Here is a 26,591-nt window from a genome sequence, read left to right as displayed (position 1 = left end):
GCCATCGATCATCCATTGTTCCCATGCCGCTCGCAACTTTACTTTGAACGCCCGGTTGATGCCGATGTCCATCGGTTGGAGTTCTTTAGTCAAGCCTCCGGGAATGACGGCAAGCTCAGAGTTCATTTGCTTGACTTGGTTTTTCACCGCTGCTGTGAGATGGGCACGCATGCCAAAAGCATAACCGATGGCTTGAAGTTCGAACTGAGCTTCGTAGGCGTGTCTCTTTGTAGAATTTATTTTCGGGGGTTCTTAGAAACCAAAACCGAAGTTGTTTTGCAATAATGCACATAGCCACACTTTATACAGGTGTTGGTACCTGCTTGGGGCGTCCCTTTAGCGTCCACTTACACGCCCACCCTTCACTCATTGGCGGACTTCTTCGCCGCATGCCTGTCCTCACTCACGTCCGCCTTTTCTCTCTCTCTCTCTCTCTCTCTCTCTCTCCATATATGTATATATACACGCCCACCCGTCACTGATTGGCCGACTTCTTTGCCGCATGGCTGTCCACACTCACTTCCGCCTTTTCTCTATATAAACAGCGTGTCGGCTGTCAGTTAGGTTTTGGAACTCAGTGCATACACAAGACGCTCCGCATCATAAGGCGTCCTGTCTATTTTGGAGAAAATTTAAGACTTTTAATGGCGCCTTATTGTCGTGAAAATACGGTATTTAATAAAGCATTATAACATTGACTCGTTAACATTGAACTTTCTAGCCTCTGCTCTATTTCTGTGTTCAACTGTGTCGCCTTAAGTTTGAACTCTGCGTTGTAAGCATGTCTCTAGCAAGGAGCCATAATGGGGTCGAAATATTACCGTAATAACCATAAACAAGGAGCATCAGATTTTAAGGCGCGCTGTGAGCTATTCAGAAAATGGAAGGCTTTTAGGTGTGCCTTTTAGTGCAGAAAATACAGTAAGTAAATTAAGTACCGGTAAGTAAGTTTTTAATCTGATCGGATGGTCAGGGTGTGGGGTCCCTCAAGGTTCAGACCTTGTACCCCCTTTTTTCCCCAGTCTGTGTATGTTACCTTTGGGTCAAATCCTTCGGAACACCACTGTTGGCTATCATGATTATCCAGATCACACACAGCTATATGAATCAATGTCTCCAAATGACAGCAGTTCAATTAACATACTGTGTCACTGTCTAGAAACAACTACACAGCGGGATGCACCAACATTTCCTTCAACTTTTGGCAATAAAGAAAAGAGGATTGCTGCTAGAAAACACCTGGACTTTAGAAACCAAACATCAATTTCGAAATGTGCTTGAGGTTCTGATTGACTTAGACCTGACGAATGTTTTCTCGAACTTTTATCACGTGTATACAAGAAATGTCTTTAAATGATACTTGTCGCTCTCTAGAGGTTCAACATTTTCAATGATTGTGTTAACCTTACATCAATAAAGTAAGAAGTTATGGCCAATGAGAAGGGTAGGTGCCAAAACAACTGTAGCTCCAGGGTATTACAATACTTCTCGAATTAGTTTATCACTAGTGAAGCAGAGAGTGGTAGCTGTGGAAATGTTTCCACCTGCTTCTTCTCTCCACCCTCCTTCTGTACTCTCCCCCAACATCACCTCCCCATCCTGCGTTTTTTTTTTTTGGACTTCCTCTTATTTGTTATGTCCAGACTCATTTACACTTCCCTACACCTCCCTCCTGAGGTTACTCCTCCCCACTCTCTCTCTCTCTCTCTCTCTCTCTCTTTCTCTCTCTCTCTCTCTCAATCATTGATTTAGGTGGATTTCCACCCCCTCAAGTTCACTATCTCTCCTCATGTTCTCCTTGTCCATGTCGGCCTCTTTTTAAATTTGGCCCCTGACATTTATTCCTGTTTCCCTACAACTTTCCTTATCACTTCGGCTTCAGACAGATCTGCTGGTCATTAGCTTGCTCCGCTTCTCTCTTTCCCTCCTCCAAGATCCATCTGTGGTCATCTCTCATTTGCATCTTCCTCTCAGTCCTCCTCCTCCCTGACGTCTTGTCATTTCCTCATTCCAGTGTCAGGCGGATGGCCAGTCCAAATGAATAATGGAGCACACGCAGAATGTCTGAGCCCCATTTATTTTTCAGTGTCTGTCTTCAATGCATTTCTTGTCATTTGTTAGTTATGTATAGTGACTATATTGGACTCCTCTCACTTTAAACAATGAAATCAGTCAATGTTTTGTTGTTGCGTGATTTTCACTTCTTTTATCGGTATTTGCAACAATGTCGTCCGTCAAATAGTTTACACCTATTAAAAGATTGAACTGCAAAGCATCTATTCTCACATCACTATATCTGGGTTAATTCAAGGCCATCCTTCATTTGAGGGTATTTTATCTTTGATTATTGACATCATTAATACATTAGCTATTTCAGAGCAAATAAAAAAAAATGAACAGTCACAACTTCATTCACTGCATCAGCAATGTGTTATGTGCAGCCTCAGGTGCCTCACCCCGACACCGTTTGTTCCACAGTGTAGCACATGCTGTCAGTTAACAACTCATATCCACAAACAACTCTCTGATATAATTATGATGGTGAAGATTATCATGTAAAGTTCCTCCCAATAGATCAAGGTCACTTGTTCATGGTCTGCACGGGACGACCTGATGAGCTTGTGATCAGGAGATGGCATCGTAAACCCTGCCCAACCTCAGGAGCATTTAAATTTACACATTCTATTGTGCAGACATCTCTTGTGCACAGCAACAATCATCCAAACAACCTTTATTCAAATACAGTACAACAAAATCATTTTGTCAGATGTCACGTTATATAAAACATGGTAATTCTTTTATATTCTTTGGAGAAACAGTAGTGCCAGATTTATCACAATTGTTTTCTTTCTAATTTGCTTTTCCAAAGAACTGAGAAGCTCTCAGATGAGAAAAGTCACACTCCCCCTGAAGTATTGCTTCTCAACTTTGCTGGGTAATTTTAGGCAGTGCTAAAAAAAAATTATACTGGCTCAAAGCAAGGAGGGCAGGTGAAACAAGGCAAACAATCAACACAAAATTAAAAACAAAATGTATCGTAAACCAACTAACGAATCAGCCCTTGAAGAAACTAAATGGAAACTCCATCCATCCATCCATCCATTTTCTTTCGCTTGGCTGGGTTTAGATTGTGGGGGCAGCAGTTTAGCAGGGAAACCCAGACTTCCCTTTTCCCATCCTCTTCAAAGGGAATCTCAAGGCATTCCCAGATCAGCTGGGAGGCATAATCACTCCACCGTGCCCTGGGTTGTTCCCAGGGCCTCCTCCTCGGGGTGATGTGCGCAGAGCACCTCATCGGGGGGTATCTGGGAGGCATCCTAACCAGATGCCCGAGCCACATCATCTGTTTTCAATGTTTGGTGTACTGTATAGCCACAAACAACAGTCAGGCGTACAGAAACAACTCAACGTACAGGCGCCAATCCTGTGGGGAATAAGTATATGATTTTGCATTGCCCTATTTAATGACTTTATCAACTGACCTCTATCACTCGACATTTTTACATTCATGATGAGCAGGTTGGCTCACAGCATCACACTGTTGACACAAATAAGCTTCCAGAGGAATCCCTGCAGAGCACCAGCTGGTTGATTTCATATTCCATAGTAGTGTCTGGAGGAATTTTATCGAAAAAAAAAAGTTACACAGAGCGATTCACATTTCATCCCAGCAGGTGTACAACAACTAACAATTTCCATGTAAACCACTCTGACAATGTCATAGGCACAAACAGTCACATCTGATGGAGTTTCATCCAGGGGGGCTGCACAGGGGCATGTGTACATACTGTTTGTGAGTGTGGGTGGGCGTGGGTGGGTGTGTGGGGGGGGGGGGGGGGGGCTTATGTGTGCATGCATGTGTGTTTGTGTGTGTGTATATATATATATATATATATATATATATATTGCATCCATCAAATTTTTATGTAAATATTCTAAAAATGGGGCTCCTATCTTAGCTGATGAAACATGCTTGTTGACTCAAGGGATAACACATTTCTGGAGCCATTGTGTACGAGATTGCCGCTGTCTTCCAGTTTACGCAGTGGTCGCGTGATGCATTTGTTTTCTTGAGCTGTCTTTTTCATTCTTTTTGTTTTGGACCATTCTTTTTGTTATGCATCTGTGATGATAAGCTCTCAATAAAGTTATTTAAATATTTTCAAACATCCTCTTATGTCTGTCCTGTTCCTTATCTGCGCATGTTTCTCTTCTTCATCTCCGTTTCTATCTACCTGTGATATTATTAAAGGGCAGTTAAAGTGACTCATATTGCTCAAGGGAGTGTAGTAGACCGTTGAATTTCAGCAAGGCTGCAGTCTATACATCACTTTCCATTTTTAGAGTTACTGCACCTTTTTCCTTGCCTCATTTTTTTCCTGCCACCCTCCCCCCCTTCCCTGCCTGTGTTGTCTTTTGGTCAGCAAATGTGAGGGTAGCTGAAGCGGATGCAAGACTTACTGTTTAGAAAGATGGGAGCTTTGATTACTTTTCACAACTTAGTATTTCACTACTTATATATTTCTATTTTTTTCCAACTTTGGAAGCACGGCAGTACAGCAGATCATCAATTCCAATACTTGTCAGAGACATATTAACTTAAACACGTGTTTATTATTTTGGCTGGAGTTTGCAGGGGTGTAGCACCATACTGAGATTGGTTTCTATTTTTACATGTGTATTAATAGAGACCATACATCAAGATTCAGGAAAGTTGCAGCTAATTGTTTTGCTTCTCACTTCCTTACATTCATTTGAGATTCCAGTTAATCATTCATGTCGATAAAGATGCTTCCTTTAGGCTGCAGCTTGCGCAGCAATGTGTCTTTTAACTTGAGCCCGTAACAAAAATCTGGTGGAAATAAATCTAAAGTTCATTAAAAAAAATGTATTTCTTTACTTTCAGGCTAACTGGTACAAGCCTGCCTTCACCAGTTATATCAAGCAAGAACTGGCTGCGGATACACTTCACCTCAGACAGCAACCACCGAAGGAAAGGATTTAGTGCTCAGTACCAAGGTATGTTCAACACTGACACTTCCACTCCCTATGTCGCTGCGCTGGCTCCCCCCTTATGTTTGGAGTATGCACAATGAGACAAGAGGGCATATAAAACATCTGTGTGTTTTATCGTCATTTAAGGTATTATTGTGCACCATAATTATTTATTGTTTCACACAAAAAACCTTCAGGTGATCCACATGATGTTATGATATGGTACACACATACAGTATGGTCATTCCAAGCCTGAATAGACACAGGGCAATCAACATTTTACTGACAGAGACCAATCTTGCCTCTCATATTTTGAATCATTTTTATTTGTTCCCTTTTAGTCCCACAAGACAGTCACCCCTTTACAATGCAGTCTGCAGTCTCTGCACAGAGTGCGCTCACAATGTATGGATAGCGGATAGGGATGTGCTTTGCATGTTTACCATGCACAATAAAACAGGCAAAATATTGAGTGATCTCGTGGTGAGGTGAAATGTAAATGAAGGCTTCCCCTGTTAGTCACACATGAAAACATGAAATGCATGTCAGCATAGGCTTGAGTTGCCGTGCTTGCATTTAGTTCAGATTATTGGAGTTTTCCCACTGACAGGAGCCTTAACGCGTTTTCGACAAAGTTTATTAGCAAACATAACATAACATAACACAGTTTTTTAAAAATGTGTTTCCTCTAATAAAATGAGCTCCATCTCCTCTCATTCCTCCAGTGAAGAAAGCTATAGAGTTGAAGTCCAGAGGAGTGAAGATGATGCCCAATAAAGACTCCAGTCACAAAAATGCAGTCTGTAAGTAACCACACACACAGTCATGTGGCACACCAATCTGGTATTTCATCAGAAAAATAAAAACATATCGCTTCGAAGAGAATACTGTTGTACGAACAGCGTCAATTATCACATGTGGGTTTGTCTTATACTCTGATAAGGTGCATTTTCAACTGTTTAAAATGCATATATTCCATCGGGCAAGAAAACAGCTATTGTAGATTGATTACAGTGTCTACCGGTTGGAAACGTGTCCCCTGCCCCATTCGCACAACAAGTATGCAATCTATTAATACTGTTGTTTTGACACACCATTTGATACCGAATAGTGGCTTATTTATGCACCCAGCAGTTGCAACATAATGGAGCTGTTTCCCTTTAAGCCAGTGAAAGGAAGTCCAATACCGCCTTTCCCTAAGTTGCATTTATGGTCTCTATTACCTCCTAGGGGAAATATCAGACCTCAGCCTGCTCCACAATGTTCACCAGCTTGTCCATAAATAAGTCTCTTTTGCCATTTGGTGCTTTGCAGGTGGTGCAAAGTGGGGGTTTTTAAGGCCTTTTTTTCTGTGGAAACGACCTGGATGCTGTTTGTGATAATGACCCAATGGGAGCAGTGACAGACTAGCAAAGCAGCTAAGTCAGAGGAAAAGAATCTAGATAAGAGAAATAAGAGCTCTACATTCTTTCAGCAAACTTTAAAACCGCCGGTATTGTAGTGCTCTGGATGTAAATGCAGGACACATTAGATCAGCTATACATGCAAAATCTGTATCAAATCATCTTTTTTTACAAACATATGTTTAATAATGTCAAAAGTACTGTTTGTACATAGTCATGTTTCATTAAAAGCGGTGATGCTTATTTAGCAGTGTTAATTATTGTGCTTGTAGTTTACATTACAATTACGATTGCTCCATTCCCGCCTCCCAAAGAAAAACAAAAATTGTAATGTGTATTTTATGAAGAAAAATAACACTACATGCAGTCATTATGTAATCAAATAGAATGTAAATAATGAGTTTTTGACACTTTTTTGTTTTCAATTCAACAGACATTGTACTGCTCTTTCTGGTGTGCATGGCTTTGCCACCTGTGAGCAGTATAATACAGACATTGAAACAACAAAGTGTTTCACAGCTGCCTCGGCAAGCTGCATTAATGGCCATTTTTGCACATCATCAAATAAAGTTTGTAATGTTGTCTGTCGACATATGTTGCCCCACCCTTTGTTTCTTAAAGTGTTCCAAGACTACATGACATTCTATGGCATTTTGCATTGTTTCTGAGCAATAGGCTAAACGGACCGCCCTGGGGCAAAGCTTAGCGGTTGCTTTAAATCAACAATGTGCAGTTCCCCATTTTGTGTTTAGTTCAACAGCAAAGTTCAATGAGCGTTGCAATAAACACAATGAAGGCTGTCCACTCGCTAACTGTTGCTCGTTGTGGCACCCGACAGCACTGGTATCATATTTTAGTTCTTTGTAAGACAAAGCAAACATATCCACTGAGCAATTTTCTCAGAAAATGAATACGTTTGGTCATTCCGAACTTAGGGCGGGCACCACAGTATACGTAAAAAGATGACTCATGTAAACATTATAATGATTGCAAGACAGTAATTTTGACTATTTTAGGTTATTTTAATTCTAAATCACCATCCTATGGAATTGGCTTGCTGCTAAGAGACACGTTGAAACAGTATTCAGGTCATGTGATGTACTGTATCCATTTTTTTTTCCTGAGGAAGGCTAAGCTCCTACCACAAGTGTTCCTTAGCTTTCACCTTCATCATAAAAATCTCGTCAATAAATCGGCCTATTTACATGCTCAGTCAAGCATGTGCTGCTGCAATTATCATTTGCGTGTGTGCTTGCGAGTGGATGTGCGTGCGTGCTTTATTTATCAATCTTTTGATGCCTGGTGAAGAGTTCAGATTACACACACGCACTCTTGTGTCATGACTCTCTTTACATGTTTCCCCTTCGGCTATCGACTACATTTAACATGGTGCGACATATAAGAGACTTGGAGTAAAGTGGCTGCGGATGTCTCTTAAATATACATGATACTAATGTTTAAAACCAGCCGAGCTCAGCACAGCTGCGAAAAGTCAGTTAACCTTCTGACTTGAAAAACGCATTGCTCCATAGCTCACGGAACATTGCTCTGTGAGGATTTCTGCGTGATATTTAAGTAAAATTACAGCCATCTCCACTGCGTCCTGCATGTGTTTTAAAACACCCACCCAAAGTAACCATTGCACTAAATTACAAATGCACAGCAGAAAACATGCTTGCTATCTGTAATAATGTGGCGCCACAGAACGAGCGCCCTAACGATTCAACGCGTTGTCCAGGGATGCTTTAAGCTCTGAGAAATTACATTTCTCACTGCGGCACCACTGCTCATTAAAATAAATGGCAGCACTGGTGTAATGGAGACTAAAGCTGGATAAATAATGCCTCACACACTGGGTCAAGGGGTCTTAGATGTGACTCAAACATAGTGCACGGAGGTCAACGGGAAAACAATCACCATAAAAGCGTTACAAAACAGAGGCCAAATATTTTTTGGGAACAATGCACAACTCCCTGCGGTGATATTTTAGCAAAGTTTGCAGCAATTTATAATTACTATATCGATGCATAGAATGATGTTGGTGGGTTTTAGCCATCAGTAGAATGGAGTGCATATGACTCATCACCCGACAAACTGACCCGAACAGCCTTTCGCCCACAATAGAGGATGGTCGGATATGAGCATGAGAGTAAGTTGAAAACATTTTGGGAAAAATGTTGCGTTAATACATGACTCCGGGGCTCATTATTGATGACATTACCTATGAGAGTGACTAAAGCGATTTAAGGAGATGATGCACTTTATTTGATGATGCAAATTTATGAGTCACCGGTCTAGATAGAAACTAAACACCTCTGTACTGCAGAGAGAGTGCAATAAATATGGCCAATTATCCATCCCTTTTCCAAGAAGTTTTGGACCCTTCTGTGCTTCCAACTTTGTATGGGCAGTTTGGATAAAGAGCCTCTTCTGTTCCATAAAGAGTCCATCAAGGCATGCTTTTTAATGGCTTTATTGGTGCAGACCTTGAGATCCCTCACCTCAACCCCACCGAACACTGTAGGGAATCCGTGACCTCTCACCTCACAGATGGCCTTTTGGAAGAAAAGAAATAAATAAAATTAATCAAACAATCAGACAGACATATTCCAAACTTGTGTAAAAAGTCTTCCCAGAAGAGTGGAAGCTGTTATGACAGTAAACGAGAGGCCACCAAGGCCATATTTTTCTTGAGTTTTCATTTCCTGTAGGGGTAATAATCAGGTATTTTCTTCCATCTAGTTTACTTTATTGCAAATTGCTTTCACCGTGCATCTGTGTTTTTATGTGGGGACTAAGTGGCTTGCGTGTTCCATGAACATATGTCAGACAACTGACATTAGCTGAAGCTTGACTGATCCGTGCGCATGATACAATCAAAAAGAGACAAGAGGTGGAAAATGGGATGAAAAGCATCCAGAGAATCTACAATGTGCACATAAGGTCTGACTCTTCTCATCTGGTCGCAACCTGAAGTGCAGCTCAAGAGCTCTTAACAGGAACAATTTCAGACAATTTCACACACGCGCCTCACTCTCCCCTTTGCTCATCTATCGCGATCATTGCTACCTCCTATAAGGAGGTAACACATATCTCATTGTCATTGAACGTTTGTCAGGATTGTGCCAAAACTACTCTGCTGATACGGATGAAATGTTGTGAAGAGGTCGGGACGCGACGATGAAGATTTTTGACAAAAGTGCTAATCCAGGATCAGTGTTAACATTGCGACATTTTCTTTCATCCATCGTTCGAGGTAAATTGGAGAGTTTGTCTTGGCAGAGGTTAACAGTGCCATGCAGGTTTATAGCTTTTTTTCCCCCCCAAGCTACTGGAGCCTGAAGATATACAATTTTCCGCAATTGCAGTGCACACATGAATGAACAAGAGGTACAGTAATAGAGGAAAGGCATAACAACCCGTGATGCACAACTGACTTGAACAGTGCACAGTTTAATCAGACAATCACTAAATGAGAATTTGTACTGATCTCAGACATAAGACAACAAATGATACGATTCAAAGGATGAGCCTCAGCATCAATCATTGTGGTTTGAAAATAGCCCGAGCCCCGTTGGGCTGACTTAATGTTCTAAGAAAGATCCCAAAATTCAATGAAGAAGCTACAAGTGTCATAAATATACGTTACTACGGTTACTACCACTCAGCAGACTAATTATTCTGCGCTGACAATAAATACTCAATGGCATCCCACAAAACCTCTGGCCCACCACATCTGTTGCGTCCGCAGAGCGCCCGTCCGTGTTAGTGTTCCAACGCTCTTCCTGATTGATCGTCACAAGCCTTCTCTGGAGTGCCATCCCACATTAGATGAGCAGGGTAGCCAGGTTAAATCAGTACATGTTATTTCTAGGACTTTTCATCAGACTTAATCAGACGACAATGAAAGAGGCTCCTGTGACTTGGCAGCCTTTTACAACAGTTCCACAAATGTTCTCCCTAATTTGTTCATTATCACTTTTATTTTTGGGGAGGGTTATTGTCTCATGTTCCTTGTGCATCATACTAACCCGGTTTGGACTATTTACAGTGTTAATTAAAAAAAAAAAGATTTACCGTAGTTTTGTTGTTGTTGTTTTTGCTTGTTTCTTTGACTGAGAAATTTCCTTGCGTCCCAAAAACACACATTATTTGGAACTGTGCGTCTGGCGGGAAAATTATGCGTCTAGGACGCGGGACGCAGAGGTAACGAGATGACTGCCACCATTAGTGCAGTGTCATCACTGTTAAAGTTAAGCTAAGATAAGATAACATTAGATAAGAAAAACTTTATTTGTCTCACAATGGAGAAATTCACAATTTACAGCAGCAGAATTATGAAAGGGAGAAAGTAGAAGACAAAAAGCATCTGAATCAATATAAATATAAAATATGAAAATAAGCATATTAAAAATGGGCGAGTGGGGGTGAGTCCAGGTCTTCAGGACTATTAGTGCATGTTAATAGAATCATGTTGTGTGTGCATGGGATTAAGTCGGACCCATGAGAGCATTGCCTCTTAGTAAAACAATGATGTCTCTCTCTTTCTGATTCTTCTGATCAGTGTTTCCCAATATTCATTGAGTCACTGCACCCACTTCCTCATGCTCACTAAACAGTTAGTCGCAATCAGAGGTAAATTAATCCAAAATTAAATGGAAGGTTGAGCGCATTTTGTTGATTTAAACTGGTTCTGGTGTGAGGTTGCTGCCCACATAAAAGAACACCAAAGAGAAAATTAATCACTTTCTATTATTTCCTGAAGAGTTGAGTTGTCAAGATGAAAGGTCTGGTGAAGACACTTTGAAGATATGGAAACGCCATTTCTCATCATAATCTTGCATTTCGATGGCAAATGGTCTTTTAAGTGCAAATGCGGGATTAAGTCCGTTCGAGAATTTTTGACACCGGCCCAGCTTTTTCTCTATTACAATCTCATGTTGTTTGAATTTGAATTTGGCAAATGAGCCTTTGTAAAAGATGCCAATGAATGTCATTTGAACATGAGTGAGGATGAAAGGGATGAGAGGAACGCGGCTGAGAGTGTGTGTTTTCGGCATGCGTGTGTTTGCTTGTGTGATGTGTGTTTTTGGAAAGAACATCAAAACCGCGGTGGGAGCTGCAAGACAGCTTGTTCTGTTTGCATCATATCCCACACAAACACGCATACAAATTGTCGATTCACTCAACCCACAGCGCGCAAATCCAGAAAATCATCCATTCATTTTTGATGCCTGAAACTTCTGTATCCCTGTGTACATTTCGGCTAAAGTTGGAGCGAGGAAAGGCAATTTAAGAAGAAAACTCAAAGACAAAACATCCCCTCCATTCCATCATTACCCTACCATTGCTATTGTTGCCGCTGCCGTGTTATTATGTCGTTCTTGTTCTTCCATTGACGTCATGGTCATTTTTGGACCACTTGCAAATAGCAAGAAGCAAATCTTGCTGCGTTGCCAAGTCACTTAAAGGTGGCGTTTAGTGGAGCTCCTTTTGAGAGTGTGCCCGCGAAGTCACGAGAATGACTGACACCTCGTCATTCACACTTTGTGCCTCTGATTGGTTGTTTTTCCATGGGCTCCGTGGTTTATTACAGATCACAATAGAGATACAAAGTGGGACCAGCGAAGGCACGCACACACACACACACACACACACACACACAAATAGATAAACACATTTTTAAAGTCATTTTCTCCAGGTAGGCTACGAGTGTCAGGTCATACTCCGATTTTTTAACTCCTTTATGAATGTGTGTATCCCATCCGCAACATTTTGTCGTTCCTCATTGCTCAGAAAAACAATTTGTCCAGTAATTCTCCACCAACTCATCACATATTGAATGATTTAAACAAAACGTAATTCATTATTTGATGATCAGTAATTTATTTATCACTTGGTTTCGTAGTCATGTTATCAAAGATACACTAAAGTAAAACACCTCACTCAGATCTTCACCTCCTCGGAGTAGCGCGTTTGTCAATCTTGGAACAGGAGGAAGGCTGGATTCATTTTAAGGGTATTGGTATTGTGCCTGCCGACTCACCGTCGCGTGAATATTTGGGGCCGTTACGGATGTGTTCGAAATAGCTGTGGTTTTCCTTCAAAGATTTGTCAAATGTCTCTTAAAAAAAAAAGAAAAGAAAAAACATTTGTTCATGCTGTCACATTCAATAACGGTTACTTTAGCTTCTGCTTTTATCCGGGGACCTAAACTCTGCTACTCCTTTTGGGGTTTATTTAGAATTTCAAATACGCGTGAATGTACGAAGATACTTTCCAACACAGCATGTTCACCGTGACTTCTGGCAGATGAAGACATGCCTTTTGACTGCTAAGTCATGTTGGCTTTTTTTCTCAATGTTTCATAGCTTTCCATGTTGATTTGTTCATTTCTAGGCAGCACAGTGAAGTGGGAGCTACCATTTATTATTACAATTCTGATAGAGACAATTATACAACATAAAAAATATTTAGGGCGGAAATGCATGATTTATACAGTTGAAAAATATTAGTTAGGATTATTTGTCCATTTTTAAATTGTTACAGACAGTCAACTTCCATTAGTTCAAGAATAATATTCCAAAAATGTTTTCATTTCACGCAAACATGTTTACATTCCATTCTTGGGCTTGTTGTTAATAGTAATGAATACAACACATCGAAACAACTGAAACTAAAAAGGTGTCTAACATAGGAGTCTTTCTATTTTTGTTTCTCAGTGAGTCAAAGTGGCCTGGCTGGAGATGTGTGTCCAGATCCTGGAGTCCCAGAGAATGGCAAGAGGATGGGATCCGCCTTCCAGTGAGTCCACGTTTCATTTTATTCCAATCATCCTCAGGGAGCATTTTCTGTTCAAAATACATTTTGCGATAAATGATCCTCGAAGGTGTGTTACAGAAAGTTATTTTGTTTGCCAAGCCAACATAACCAGAGATACTGTAGGATTATAAATAGCAGTGATCACCAACCTTTTTGAAACTGAGAGCTATTTATCCTTCACACAACGGAATGCCACTTCTGAAAGAAGAAATTTACTACAATTACCTTTATTAATGTTCATTTTCGGGATCGATCGATTAATCTGCAGATATTAGCGCTTTTAACTTATTTTGCCGATTTTTTCCTTTTTTTATTTTACACAAATTAATACATTACATGACATTAATTTAAGACAAGGATAACATGACACATGACAAAAAATGACCAAAAAGGCAGATTTTAGCAGATTTTTTCCTTCCTTTCTGTGAGAATGTGTGACTTCAGGTGTCGAAGTACGGCGAGAGTTTCAAAGTATGGTGTGTGTTTCGAACTAAGTTTACAGAATAGGACTAGGATTCACAAATTAGGGTATGGTTCCAAATTAGGACTTCAAAGTAGACCTTCAATGTAGGATTCGAGTTTCAAAGTAGGGTATTGCTTTCAAATTAGTGTTCCAAAGTAGGGATAGGGCTTCAAAATAAGGTTAGGGTTTCAAAGTAAGGTCGTTCCAGGTAGAATTTCCAAGTAGTTATCAGAATCAGAATCGCCTTTATTGTCATTGTATAGCGTACAACGAAATTTGGGTGCCATTCCTTAGTGCATTTCGTAAAAAAATATATATACATGTATATATATATATTTATAAATGCTAGAAAACTATACCACTGGGATGAAAATAACCTGATAGATTTAGTCTTTTTTGGGTGGGGTATAAGACAGCCATTGTGGCTGATGTGCATCACGTACATGCTGCCATTACCTCGCTGCCTTCCGCCTCCCTTCCTATTTATTTATTTCTTTTTTGTCTCAAGCGGGAATAATGTGTCAGAACAAGGTGATTGGAGCAACATGAAAGGATAAAAAAAACAAAGTCATTTGATGACTCACTCACTAGATGATGTGTCAGCTAACAGCAAAAGAGACAATTCATGATCTTCTTGTATGATGCAATTATCCTCCGAGCATGGCATCTGGAGCTGATAGTCTTGTCTTGTAATTACAAGAGACTCAAGGATTTTTTTATTTTTTTGGCCTGAAAAACATTTAAATGATGATCATCCTTTATTCTTTATTCTCCTGCGCCTGCTGTTCATCATTGCCATTAGTTACTATGGCTGAACATATGTATTAAGACTATTATTGGCGTCTCTGCACTTGTGAACGGTCATTACCAGCGTGTGTGCATGTAGTTTAAGTTTGCATTCACGTCAGGGCTGCGCGAATGTATTGCTTTGCCGTGCTTTTGTCCTTCTCTTCCAGTCAGGTTTCAAGACGATGCATAGCACGGAGTCAGCCCTGTTACGCATTTCTAATGACATCCTCCTGGCAAATGACTCTGGAGACCACGTGTGTCTAGTTTTATTGGACTTAACTGCAGCATTTGATACAGTGGATCACAGTATTCTGCTGACTCGTTTGCAGCACTTGGTGGGCATTGGTGGCAGTGCTCTTGACTGGTTTAGGTCCTATTTAGCTGACAGAACCTTCTGTGTCAGCCTTGGCTGCTCTGAGTCACGCACTGCTCCCCTGTCATGTGGTGTTCCACAGGGCTCAATTCTGGGGCCTCTGCTGTTCTCGCTGTATCTGCTCCCATTGGGTTCCATCTTAAGGAAACATGGTATTCCCTTCCACTGCTATGCAGATGACTGCCAGATCTATGTCCCACTGAGCAAGAAAGACGCCTTCTCATTAAGAAATCAAAAATCAAAACCTGGATGGCACAAAATTTCTTGAGATTCAATGAAAGGAAGACAGAGGTGATATTGTTTGGTCCCAGTGGCCCTTGTACATTCCATCCTGTAGACTTGGGCCCCCTGTCTCCATATCTTAAGTCAACAGTCTCAAACTTGGGCCTTAAACTGGACAGTGATTTCAAACTCGATCGGCAAATTGGTGCCGTTGTTAAATCCAGCTTCTTTCACCTTAGACAGCTGGCCAAAATAAAACCTCTCCTCTCACATGAACACTTTGAGACAGTAATTCATGCCTTTGTCACATCCCGGCTCGATTACTGCAATGCCCTTTACTTTGGAGTCAGCCAGTCCTCCATTAAGCGCCTCTTGACTGGTACTCGTAAGAGGGAGCACATAACTCCTACTCTGGCATCCCTTCACTGGCTCCCCATTCATTTTAGAGTTATTTTCAAGATCCTCTTATTTGTTTTCAAATCTCCGAATAATCTTGCGCCACCTTACCTCTCTGAGCTCATCCGCCCCTACACACCTGCCCGGCGCCTCAAGTCTGTGGACCAGACCTTATTACAAGTACCAAGAACTAAACTGAGGCTCAGAGGGGATCGAGCCTTTTCTGTTGCTGGTCCCTCTCTCTGGAATGACCTCCCACTGAACATTCGGCAAGCCTCCTCGCTGCCCATCTTCAAATCCCTCCTCAAAACTCACTTGTATTCTTTGGCATTCGACTCGGCATGACTTAGATTTGTTCTTGGTTTTACTGTTTGGTGCTTTCTACCGCCTTTATTACCGATTTGTCTTACTGCTTATTGTGCATGTTAAATTGCTCCATGTACAGCACTTTGTATGCAGCGATGGCTGTTTGAAAGTGCTCTATAAAATACTGTTGACTTGACTTGACTTGACTTCTCTCCCCTTGTTAAGCACCGAGGAGCTGAAACTGAGAGAATGTTGCGCAGGAGAAAAGCATTTTTTGTGTGGTTTCTGTAGGGGGCGGGGGCGAGGCAAAGGAAAAAAAAATCTGTTATGATTTGTGTGTTCATAAGAGTAGCTACTTAAGAGCTCAAAAATTGCACCAGCATCAAAAACAATTGGAGGATTACCTGAGAGTCGGGAAGACATTTTGGAAAAAAAAAAACACTGTAATCAGTTTTAATTCACAGACAATGCATTTACTACAGCTTTGTCTTCTGTTGCAGCAAATTTCGCAGCCAGTACTTGTATGTAATTTGTATACTCTGCATGCTCACAGAGAGATGTGTACACAACAAGCGTGTCTAACAACAGGGTGGAGCCCCTGAACAACCAGAAGCTAGTGTAGAAGCTCGCCCAGGAGGTTAAACGCTCGCCTTTCAGCAAGGAAGAAACATTGAGCTTTACAGGCAAGACGTCATGTGGACTCGAACTGACATGGCTGAACGTCCCGCTCACATGTTAGACAGCAGGATGTCGAAAACATTAGTGAGTTGAGAAAATGACAAGAGACAAGAGGTAAAAGTATCAGGCTCTTAAAATAAGAACCGAGAAGACAAGGGAGAGCAAAACGAAAGCAGGCAAGAGCACACCAGTATAGAATTAAAATAACAAATGAATATATACTCGGAAAAATATATTTATTTATTTGTTCATTTATTATAAAACGAATCATTGGAACTAACAGAAAAATCACCAAACGCACAGCACATACATCACGTCACCGCTTGCAAGTACAACAAGATAGCATGACAGTGTTTGACACTGCTTCTGTTTTGTCTCCCAAAATAGAGTCGGCTCCAGCGTCCAATTCAGTTGCGACGACAGCTACGTTCTTCAAGGATCCAAAAGTATCACTTGTCAGAGAGTGACGGACACACTGGCTGCTTGGAGTGACCATCGGCCCATCTGCAGAAGTAAGATTTCGCAACTGTGACTTCCATGACACTTTCATTGATGTCATCATTTACTGTACTGGATGTGTGTGTCATCACAGTCACACGATTGAATATGTTTTCCACAGCCAGTTTGGATAATACAATTCAGGACATTTATTTTCCCCAAGATGAATCAATTTATTCATGTTCTCCATGGGAAAATTTGTTTGAAAAGCAAACTGACTGAAAGAATGAAATAAGATCTAGGAAGTGAATAATAAAACCAAATAAATGGAATATCGGCTGTCCATTTGTCTTGGTAACTACAAATTTTACGAAGGATGACTCTTGTAGAGTGTAAGTGCACTTATCAGACTGCTTCAGTTCATTTTTGGTTTGTAGATGAGTTAACAGAATGATAACCAGGCTGTTTACGACTGTGGCTGCAATCTGCAGTGTCTTTCATAACTTCATCCCACCGAGTGGTGTCTAATATTTTGGAAACCCTCTCCCGATGAAGGCGGTTCACTACTACAACCTACAACCACAAAAATACCACTTACAGTACACTTTTTTTTTTTTTTTTTTTTTTTTACTCTGGCAGCATAACTAAAAGCAGATCATTTCTTTCTACCGGTATGTATATAATTACATTTTGATAGAGCTTTTCTGATAAAATTAATTCCAATGTGCAGACGTACGAAATCAGTGAGTGTAAATCACGTTTAGCTAGTGTACATTTTATTATTTTATTAAAACCTCTCTCCATACGAAAAGTCATCGGAGGTGTTCACACAAGGAGTGGATTTGGAAGAATTATTTTTATTATTAGGGTATTATTTTTATAGGGTATTTATATATATTATTTTTTTATTATTATTATTATTATTTTTATTTTTATTTTTTTATTTTTTTGAGCCTGACATTGGCGTATTATTCTCTGCCAGTGTCATAAAGACATGATGTCATTTACATCATGTTGCTGTTGGTTGCTGTGTGAGTGCCAAAGCAAGGATGCAGGAGCGCTCACTGCCCATGCACTGACTGACAATACCCTGTTGCCTTTATTGCTCCACATTGGAAAGGCAGACAGCTGGCATACACAAACCAAATTACACACACACACACACACACACAACACACACACACAAACACAAAGATACACACGCTTACATTGACAGCATGTGTCCAAAGGATGGTGTCACACACCTCTGCAGCAGTCTTTGCCTCGAGGCGTGTGTGTGTGTGTGTGTGTGTGTGTGTGCGCGCGTGTGTGTGTGCGTGTGTGTGTGTGTGCGTGTGTGTGTGTGTATGCGGCTACATTTGACGGACAGGCCGTCCCTGAGCTCAGACACATACTGTAAGATTCCTGTCACATTGTATTACACTGTCTGTGTTTGTGGGTCTGGTTTGTGTCTAGAAGTCAGTATGTGGCTGCAGAGACTCGCCCATCCTCATGATACCGGCCACTCTGTCAAGGAGGAGACAAAGAGCTGGAAGGCGAATGAGTTGTGGGCACATAGATGGATACAGAGTGTGTTTTTTTTCTCGCTTCAAAAGCACCATTGTAAACTTTTAATTTATGTTACACCAGCTGTCTTGGCCAAATTCCCACCAACATTGTCATATATATTTTTTTATTGGGCCACATTTGTAATCCAGGTCTAGTTTTGTATCTCATTCGAAGGTACACTGCATGTGCTCATCGCAGTGTTCATTTTCCTGGCACCGTCATGAATGACAGAAGTTGCAAATGGAAATTGGACTGCAGCCTCCCTCCGCAAAGTTTGTATTGACACTGAGCCCCACCCTATCCGCTCTTCTTGAACCCAATCAGCGCATGAACACATTCTGTGATTAATTGGCTTGTTTTGTCAACTGGGATGGATTGTCTCTCGAACTTTCAAGTCAGGATGTTTTGTGTTCGCTGTTGAGCAGACACAAGCACAAAAAAAAAGTACTGTAACTGCTCCACTGAGTGTGTCTGGTCTGGTGTTGGCGCTCTCCAGGGACTCAAGCCCATGAGCTTTCCCTATTCTCCTCTGAGACCTAACTGTTAATTAGAAGCTGATCTGTGGGAATGAATAGCCATTAACGCGTGTGTGTGTGTGTGTGTGTGTGTGTGTGTGTGTGTGTGCGCATACACCACAGTGTGTTTCAGCTCTCTTTTTCTAATTAACAGGCAGAGCAGTCATCCTCAAGTCTTCCTCTCTTGCAGTCTTTTTTCTCTCTTTCTAACCTTTTTGCCCTTCCTACATCAGTCACTTCCTCTTACCTTTTTTTTCTTTCACTCTTTTTTTCCACTGATGAATGTCTCTTAAGCTGTCTATTAAAAAGATAAATTTTTCCTTGTTTATATGCAACTGTCTCAAGCTGTATTGTGACCATTTGGGCACACCAAGGCAAAAACTGGCTCAAATGGCAACAACTGTAAATAGTCTTGTTTGGGTGAATATTCAATTCACATAAGCAAAATGAGTGCCTTGAATGGACATTGTTTTATTCAGCTATAAGAGTGCCGTGTTTGTTTTCTTGATTGCACGCTGTCAAAACAAATGGTGATACTGTCATTTATCATTGGCATGTTGTCAATTTCAGTGATTGCTATTATCATTATTGCTACTATTTCTACCGTATTTTTCGGATTATACGTCGCTCTGGATTATAAATCGCACCAGCCAAAAAATGCATTATTAAGAACGAAAAAAACATATATACTATATATATATATATATATATATATATATATATATCACACTGCAGTATAAGTCGCATTTTGGGGGAAATTTATTTGATAAAATCCAACACCAAAAACATATATGTCATCTTGAAGGGCAATTTAAAATAAAAATAAAATAGAGAACAACAGGCTGAATAAGTGTACGGTACAATAACGTTACATGACTGACATGCCTGGTAATGTCAGTAATGACGTAACATATTAAGAGTCATTCAGATATCTCTAGCATAAAGAACATGCTAACAAGTTTACCAAACTATCAGTTTCACTCCAAATCACTAAATCCAATGAAATCTTCATCCTCGTGTCACTTTTAAACTCAGGAGGTAGACAATGCGTCAGACTTATCGTCGATTTATCAACACAGGCCGAGAGCGCCCTCTTGTGGTTTAATGTAAAAATAACGGGAAATTACATAATCATGTGTTAATAATTTCACACATAAGTCTCTCCAGAGTATAAGTCGCAACCCTGGCCAAACTATGAAAACAACTTTGACTTATAGTCCGGAAAATACGGTAATAATAATATTGTTGTACATGTCTTTGTTCAAACTCTGAATAGTATTTGACATCTGGTAAAATTAGCATATGATTTGATCATTTGCTATGATTGCTAAATCTCAGTTTATGCGTACACTATTCTTAATTGTTACAATTCAAAATGTTCATATTCAGTGGCCACACTGAAAGCAAGTAACTTTATGAGAACATTTCCAATTTCTAGCATGTCACCTCTGTGGATTACATTCTTTTCGGTGACTGTCTGTTTACTGTCTTTTGCCTGTAGCCCGAACGTGTGGTAGCAACTTACGGGGGCCCAGAGGAATCATAACATCTCCTAACTACCCTGTGCAGTATGAGAACAATGCTCACTGTGTCTGGGTAATCACTGCGCTGGATTCTGCAAAGGTGAGTTTTTATCCCACTTGTGTTTACAGTTCTTAAACCGCTTAATCTCAAAAGCAGGCAGACACCAACCTCCAGTTTGAACAGTGAAGCCAATTTCGTTATTTTGCTGTTGACTGAAAACATTTTGGTTTCATGAACAACTAATGAATATGATAAATACTTTTGAATGGCTAATGGGGCAGCGTATACTAGGAGGTGGGTAAGACTTGCCCGAGGAGATGTATGCCTTTGAGCAGTGTGTAGATACCAACGGTTCAGAGGTGGATAGACCACAACCCAGTGGAATGTTTTGAGTTGAGCTGAAGGGGGAGATGATGGATGACTTTCTTGGTGAACACACCTTCAGGGCTTGATCCTCCTCCTCTTTGTCCTCACACATCTTTTGCATTGACATGACAGCTGTGCCAAAGACATCCTGAGGTGTTATTGGAGTGTCAAAGAGAATCTCCTTCTGAGTTGACAGGACTGTGAGGTGCGCCACCAGGCTTATTCTTGCACGAAACACCGCTGAAGAACTTGGCGGTAGATAGACTCCTTGGTGCATTATTTGAATAAAGGCAGCCTCGCATGTTCACGAGGCCATCACCGAATTCCTCTAAGAAAGAGCGTCCCCTCATTGGTCTATTCTCCTCATAAACCAGCAGGGCCTTTAGGAAGCCTTGGTTTAAGCTACACTGATGATAATGTTCTCGTGAGGTGTCTGGCAGGCTGACCTGTATGAAAATGACCTCTTGCTGATAGTTGCTATAGTTAATGTCAGCTTGGGAGACATTGCCATATGTTTCTTCTCAGTGTTGCCGCTTAATTTGATTAGTTTTAAAGTGACATGTCTCTATAATCAAGTGGCCTCACTTGTGTTCAATGTCAGGCTAGTAAAAGTCTTCATAAAGGGACCGTCCACCAACCATGTCCGCTGGTTGAGCTTTATGTAGGGCACAGGTGTCAAAGTCAAGGCCCGGGGGCCAGATCTGGCCCGTCACATCATTTTATGTGGCCCGCGAAAGCAAATCAAGCATATCAAGTTCCATGATGCTTTCTAAAGTCTGAACCAAAATTTCAAATTGTCATATGTAATCCACAATAACAGTCATTATTCTTGACTTCTGATTTTAAAACTAGTTATCTATCAATTTTTTGTGCGCTGTGTATGTAATATGCGGGGGTGATTAAACATTTATATGGTTTCCCAAAATTCATTATGGCCCTCCAAGGGAAACCGTAACTACAATGTGGCTCGCGACAAAAATGAGTTTGACACCCCTGATGTAGGGGATAGTTTCAAAAGACACAGCTTGGATTTTTGGTTCTATTCAGAAGCATTTTCACTGACTTTTCTTCTATGTCACTATCCTACCTTTTTGATGACACATGCATGCACACCCACACACACACCAGCCACACGAGCACCAATCACAAGTGGCTGCAGCGTACACGGCTGGTGGAGTGCACTCCACTAGAGTCGTACTGTGTCAGGCACAACAAAAAAAAAAGTACGTCTGCAGGCTGCAACGTGTTTTTGTGCTTCATTGGACAGTTGCTTGTTGTTGTGCAACCAACAAAGCAGCACAGTAACAAGCCTTGATCCGCTTCAACCCACCACCTCTTTGTATTTGTCTTTTTCGCTGAGATCTGACTCATCTCAATTTCACTTTTCAGCAACTTGCCAATATAGCAAGGTAGCAATGGGAATGTTATCAAGAAAGAAAGAAGGAAAGAATATGAGAATATGATGGTGCAGAGCAGATTATTCAGTGGAGTGGGGTCTAAGTTGCTGGTGAGAAAAAGTAGGACTACAGGTAGCCGTGGTGGGAAAAAAATGGCCACATATTAGACCTAATAGACCATTGCATTTATTATGTAAATGATTTGGTAAGACTTTTCAATTAATAAAATGAAGTGTTGTAGTCCATATTTTTTGCAAGATTGATGGGTGTTGCTCACCATCAGAAAATGATCACTTCTTTGATCATTTCTTTGACCTGACTATGATTAGGTTACATTGAATTTTAAGCAGTTAAGGGATATTTACATTTTATTTGATATGCCCACAAATGAGCCGGATTATTCCAGAAAAACCTTGAAGAGGTGTATGTGTGTATGTTTGAGAGATTTATTTTGTTACATGGATTGCCTTTGTGAATTAAGACCGTCATATATTATGATTATTGTTGCAATTATGTGATAAGCAGCAGCAACATCAGTGGTGAAGATCACTCAGCAATAACCAGACCGGTAAAGCTGTTCCGGGCGCCCGTACTGTAGTTGTATTATGAAAGGTATATTTGATAATGTATTAGACCTAAAATAATTGTCATCAGTTAATTTTCAGGGCCTAGCCATTAACCAGGAGAAACAATTACAACAATTACATTTTGCAGGCGTAATGAAACAAGAAAGAATAATTGGTAAACAATTAGGTTTGAATAGGTATTCTAGAAACCAGCTCGGAGGCGATCATTCAGTATTCTCAGCGATAAAAGTGGACTGCACGACCCACACATCAGTATGTTCTCTTGTAGAGCCAGCTGAAATCTTGTTCCACCTTCCTTATGACTCTGTATTGCTGAGCTCAAGGTCAGCACTCCTCCACAGTTTTGTGAAGGCAGCTTTGTTGTTGAGTCATTGTTGTATCTGCATGAATAATTCATAGACCTTCGCAACAACATCTCAAGTCATTCCGGTTTCCCTGACACTATTATCTTCTCTTCATGTCTGATCCCATATCCTATCTCTTCTGTCCTGTCCCCACTCTCCAACTTGTTCCCGTCCCTGTTCCCATTACAATGTACTTGGCTCATTTTCTATTACCCCCTCCTTTATCTTCCATCCATCCCTCCGTCTTCTGCACCACTCCATTAGCATCCGCATATCGCCAATTCGCCACTGAACATAGGGTACATAGCAAGAGGGAAGGCAAAATGAGAGCGAGATGGCACCATGCTCATTTAAGAAATTCAGAAGGGGCTGAGAGTAGAGATGAGCCAAACGAGGCTAAGTGTTCAGGCCAACTACTTCATAAAAGGAAAGCGAGCAGAATGCTGCATTTCCACGTGTGTACGGCTGAGTGGAGGAGTTGATAGACATTGCTTTTACAGATGCATGTTCTCCCTGGGCTTGCGTGGGTTTTCTCCAGGTACTCCGATTTCCTCCCACATTCCAAAAACATGCATGGCAGGCTGATTGAACACTCTAAATTGTCTCTCGGTGTGAGTGTGAGCGCCGATAGTTGTTCGTCTCTGTGTGCCCTGCGATTGGCTGGCAACTGGTTCAGGGTGTCCCCCGCCTACTGCCCGAAGACAGCTGGGATAGGCTCCAGCACCCCCCGTCACCCTTGTGAGGATAAAGTGGATCGGAAAATGAATGGATGGATGGATGGAAACAAACTAAGTCAATCCATCTACTAAATCTGTGGTGGAGTTTGGCTAAGTATATAGCTAAATGTAAATCTGTGTGCGACCCTGCACCGTGCTCTCGCCACCAGAGCAAGTAGACTCTCCTTTGTTTCATGAAAATGTGTTTTGTTGTCCCAGCTTTGTGAATAATCAGTGTGATTAGACCTTGACAATAAAGTAAAGCAACTTCAGTTGACTGATTCCTGAAATACGGAAACATATGAATGGATATTCGACTCAGCAGGGAGCACAAACTCATGTTAAGACACCAATAGTGAAGGGCAAGTCGATGTATTGATAAATTTACTAGCTGGAAATCATTCAACACCCCATTCTAAAATCACTTACACCCATTAAGTTCAACATGGGAGCGTATGATCAACGAGTGGCTCTCATGTGATGGAATTGTCCCCTTGCTCGCATTGGGTTTTTCTTCAGATTCCTCTAAATTGCCCAGGTTAATGTGAGTGGTTGTTGTGTGTGCCTGAATTTGGGTCTTCCATTGACATTTGCCCGCAGAAACATTTTTTAAGTATCATGGAACTTGCCCGCCCAACGAGCGTAAAAAGAACCTTAAACTTATGGTGTCTTTGCTGTTCTCAAGGTGATACTTACTCTATTTGACGCAAACACATGTTCTCATATGCTGTAGTGTTATTAATTGCACGAACATCATAACTCAGATTCACCACCATCAAAGGTAGCAATAATTTGACTGCAAGCCTAGAAACAACACCACGTTCACTACTAAACCGTGTCTGTTCAAAATAATGCGATAGTGCAGTCAATTGTGATATTTGAACTGTGGCAAAGCCTGCTGGGAACTCCTCCTGTTTCCCCAACAATCCAGAAGATCTTAATGTGGTGATCGATATAATTTTTAAGATGCAGGGAAAATGTCATCATTTTTTCCCCCCTTGCCGTTATGACTTTTTCTTTTGGATAACAAAATAAGGTAATCCTATATTGTGAATAATGTTCTGATTATAATGACAATATTTTGCAACCTCTGCGGGTATCATCAAAATTACTTTTCCTGATGATTAAACACATCTACTAAAGCTGTGAAGTGTGTTGGCCAGGAAAAAATATTCCCTTGGACCTTGTGCGATCTGTTGGAGAAAGACAGTGCTGAAAGGGCCAGAGGAGATAATAAAATACTGTATTCAAAGACAGGAAATGAGCGTGTATTAAGATGAATCACAATCATCTTTCAGTCGACCTCCCTTTTCTTCCCTCTGAATTTCATTGTCCCTTGCCCTCCCTGACTATCATTTGCACCTGACTTATTTCGTCAATACGCTGTCAAGATAGAGACAAATGATACTATTGAAGTGTCTGTTCCTTTTTGTTACCTCTTGATGTTGGTTAACACCTTTTATGTTTCAAAAGTACTGTTGCCTGCTTGGTTCTTCAATTGCACTAATTTGACAGGATTTTAATTTTTTTTTAAAGAAATATTCTTTCAAAAACTCTCCTAAGAATTTACTAGTAATGATTCTATTTCGTAGAAATCTGCTGAATCATTGTTGTTATTCATTAATTCATTTTCAACACCCACCTTAAAATACTAAAACTTAGTTGTTTTTTTGGGGGGGGTCATATTTCAAACGTTGATGATGCTGAAACTTTTTGTTAAAATATTTTTAAAACGCAAAAGTGGAAATAGATAAACACTGACGTAACTTCAGGAAAAGAGGACACAGAGGAGTGAGTGCAAGCGTGAGTGTGGGTGTGTGCATGTCAGTCATTGGATTCATCAGTATCCAGAAGATAATTATTTTGTTTAAGTCTGAGTCATGCTTGACTGCTCACAGGCGTAACTCATTAGGTGTCTAATCATTGCTGCCTTTTTCCCAATGAATACATATCAATGTGTGTGTGTGTGTGTGTGTGTGTGTGTGTGTGTGTGTGTGTGTGTGGGGGTGTGTGTGTGTGTGTGTGTGTGTTTGATACTCATCGGTCAGGTCACTCGTACCTCAAGGCACCTCTGGACTATTTGCTATTTCTCCGCATGTGTGAAGCAATATTTTTGTGAAACAATTCCCTGTGTGTTAGGTGTGGAATGTTTCTTTGGTACACGTTTGTCCCCATCATTTACCTTTCTATTTTTATATGTTTTTCCGTGGATGTGTGGGTTACATGCCATTAAGTGAACTAAGTGCCATCACTGATGCCTCCCCCTATCGAGTGCGCAATGAGAGTGGCTGATTGGATGCAGTTTTATGAGCTGTGACTTGCTGATTTTCGTAGCACCTAATATCCCTCTTTAGTAAATTTGGAAAGATGTTTCCTTTGGTCTGCTGTGACAATAAAGCCCAGGAGTGAGATGCAATCATTTTTGCAACACTGCATTCGAAACAACACATCAGGTCACACCACTGGGACTGCGGTTGCTCACACTGACTTATCACAAACCACCACTAAGTGTGAAGTAAATAATAATCACTCGGCTCATAATTGCATCCCCTAATAGCGCCTTCATTAGCACATCATCTCAATTCAAAGCTTTTAGCTGTTCTGAGTTTTGACTGTATTTTCCAATCTGACGGACCATCATTTACTGAATTAGATATGTCTGGCGCCATCAGCCCCTCACCCATAATCCTTCTATGACAGGAAGGTTAA

At 40.8% G+C, this 26,591-nt stretch overlaps 1 protein-coding gene across 1 annotated transcript in view; it reads left to right on the top strand.

Moving 5' to 3' along the window:
* Positions 1–26,591, top strand: part of LOC147207693 (CUB and sushi domain-containing protein 1-like) — a 357,336-nt gene that overhangs the window by 185,108 nt on the left and 145,637 nt on the right. The window contains exons 6-10 of the mRNA XM_086107135.1: positions 4,907–5,019; positions 5,721–5,798; positions 13,121–13,202; positions 16,835–16,959; positions 20,450–20,571. Of these exons, the coding sequence (XP_085963261.1) occupies positions 4,907–5,019; positions 5,721–5,798; positions 13,121–13,202; positions 16,835–16,959; positions 20,450–20,571 (520 nt within the window). The remainder of the gene's footprint in view (positions 1–4,906; positions 5,020–5,720; positions 5,799–13,120; positions 13,203–16,834; positions 16,960–20,449; positions 20,572–26,591) is intronic.

This window comes from Hippocampus guttulatus, chromosome 3, assembly GCF_054856545.1.
Source record: "Hippocampus guttulatus isolate MCC_2025c chromosome 3, RoL_Hgut_1.0, whole genome shotgun sequence".
NCBI lineage: Eukaryota > Metazoa > Chordata > Actinopteri > Syngnathiformes > Syngnathidae > Hippocampus > Hippocampus guttulatus.
Note: the sequence above shows the minus strand (reverse complement) of the source record. Positions and strands in the feature narration are given on the sequence as shown.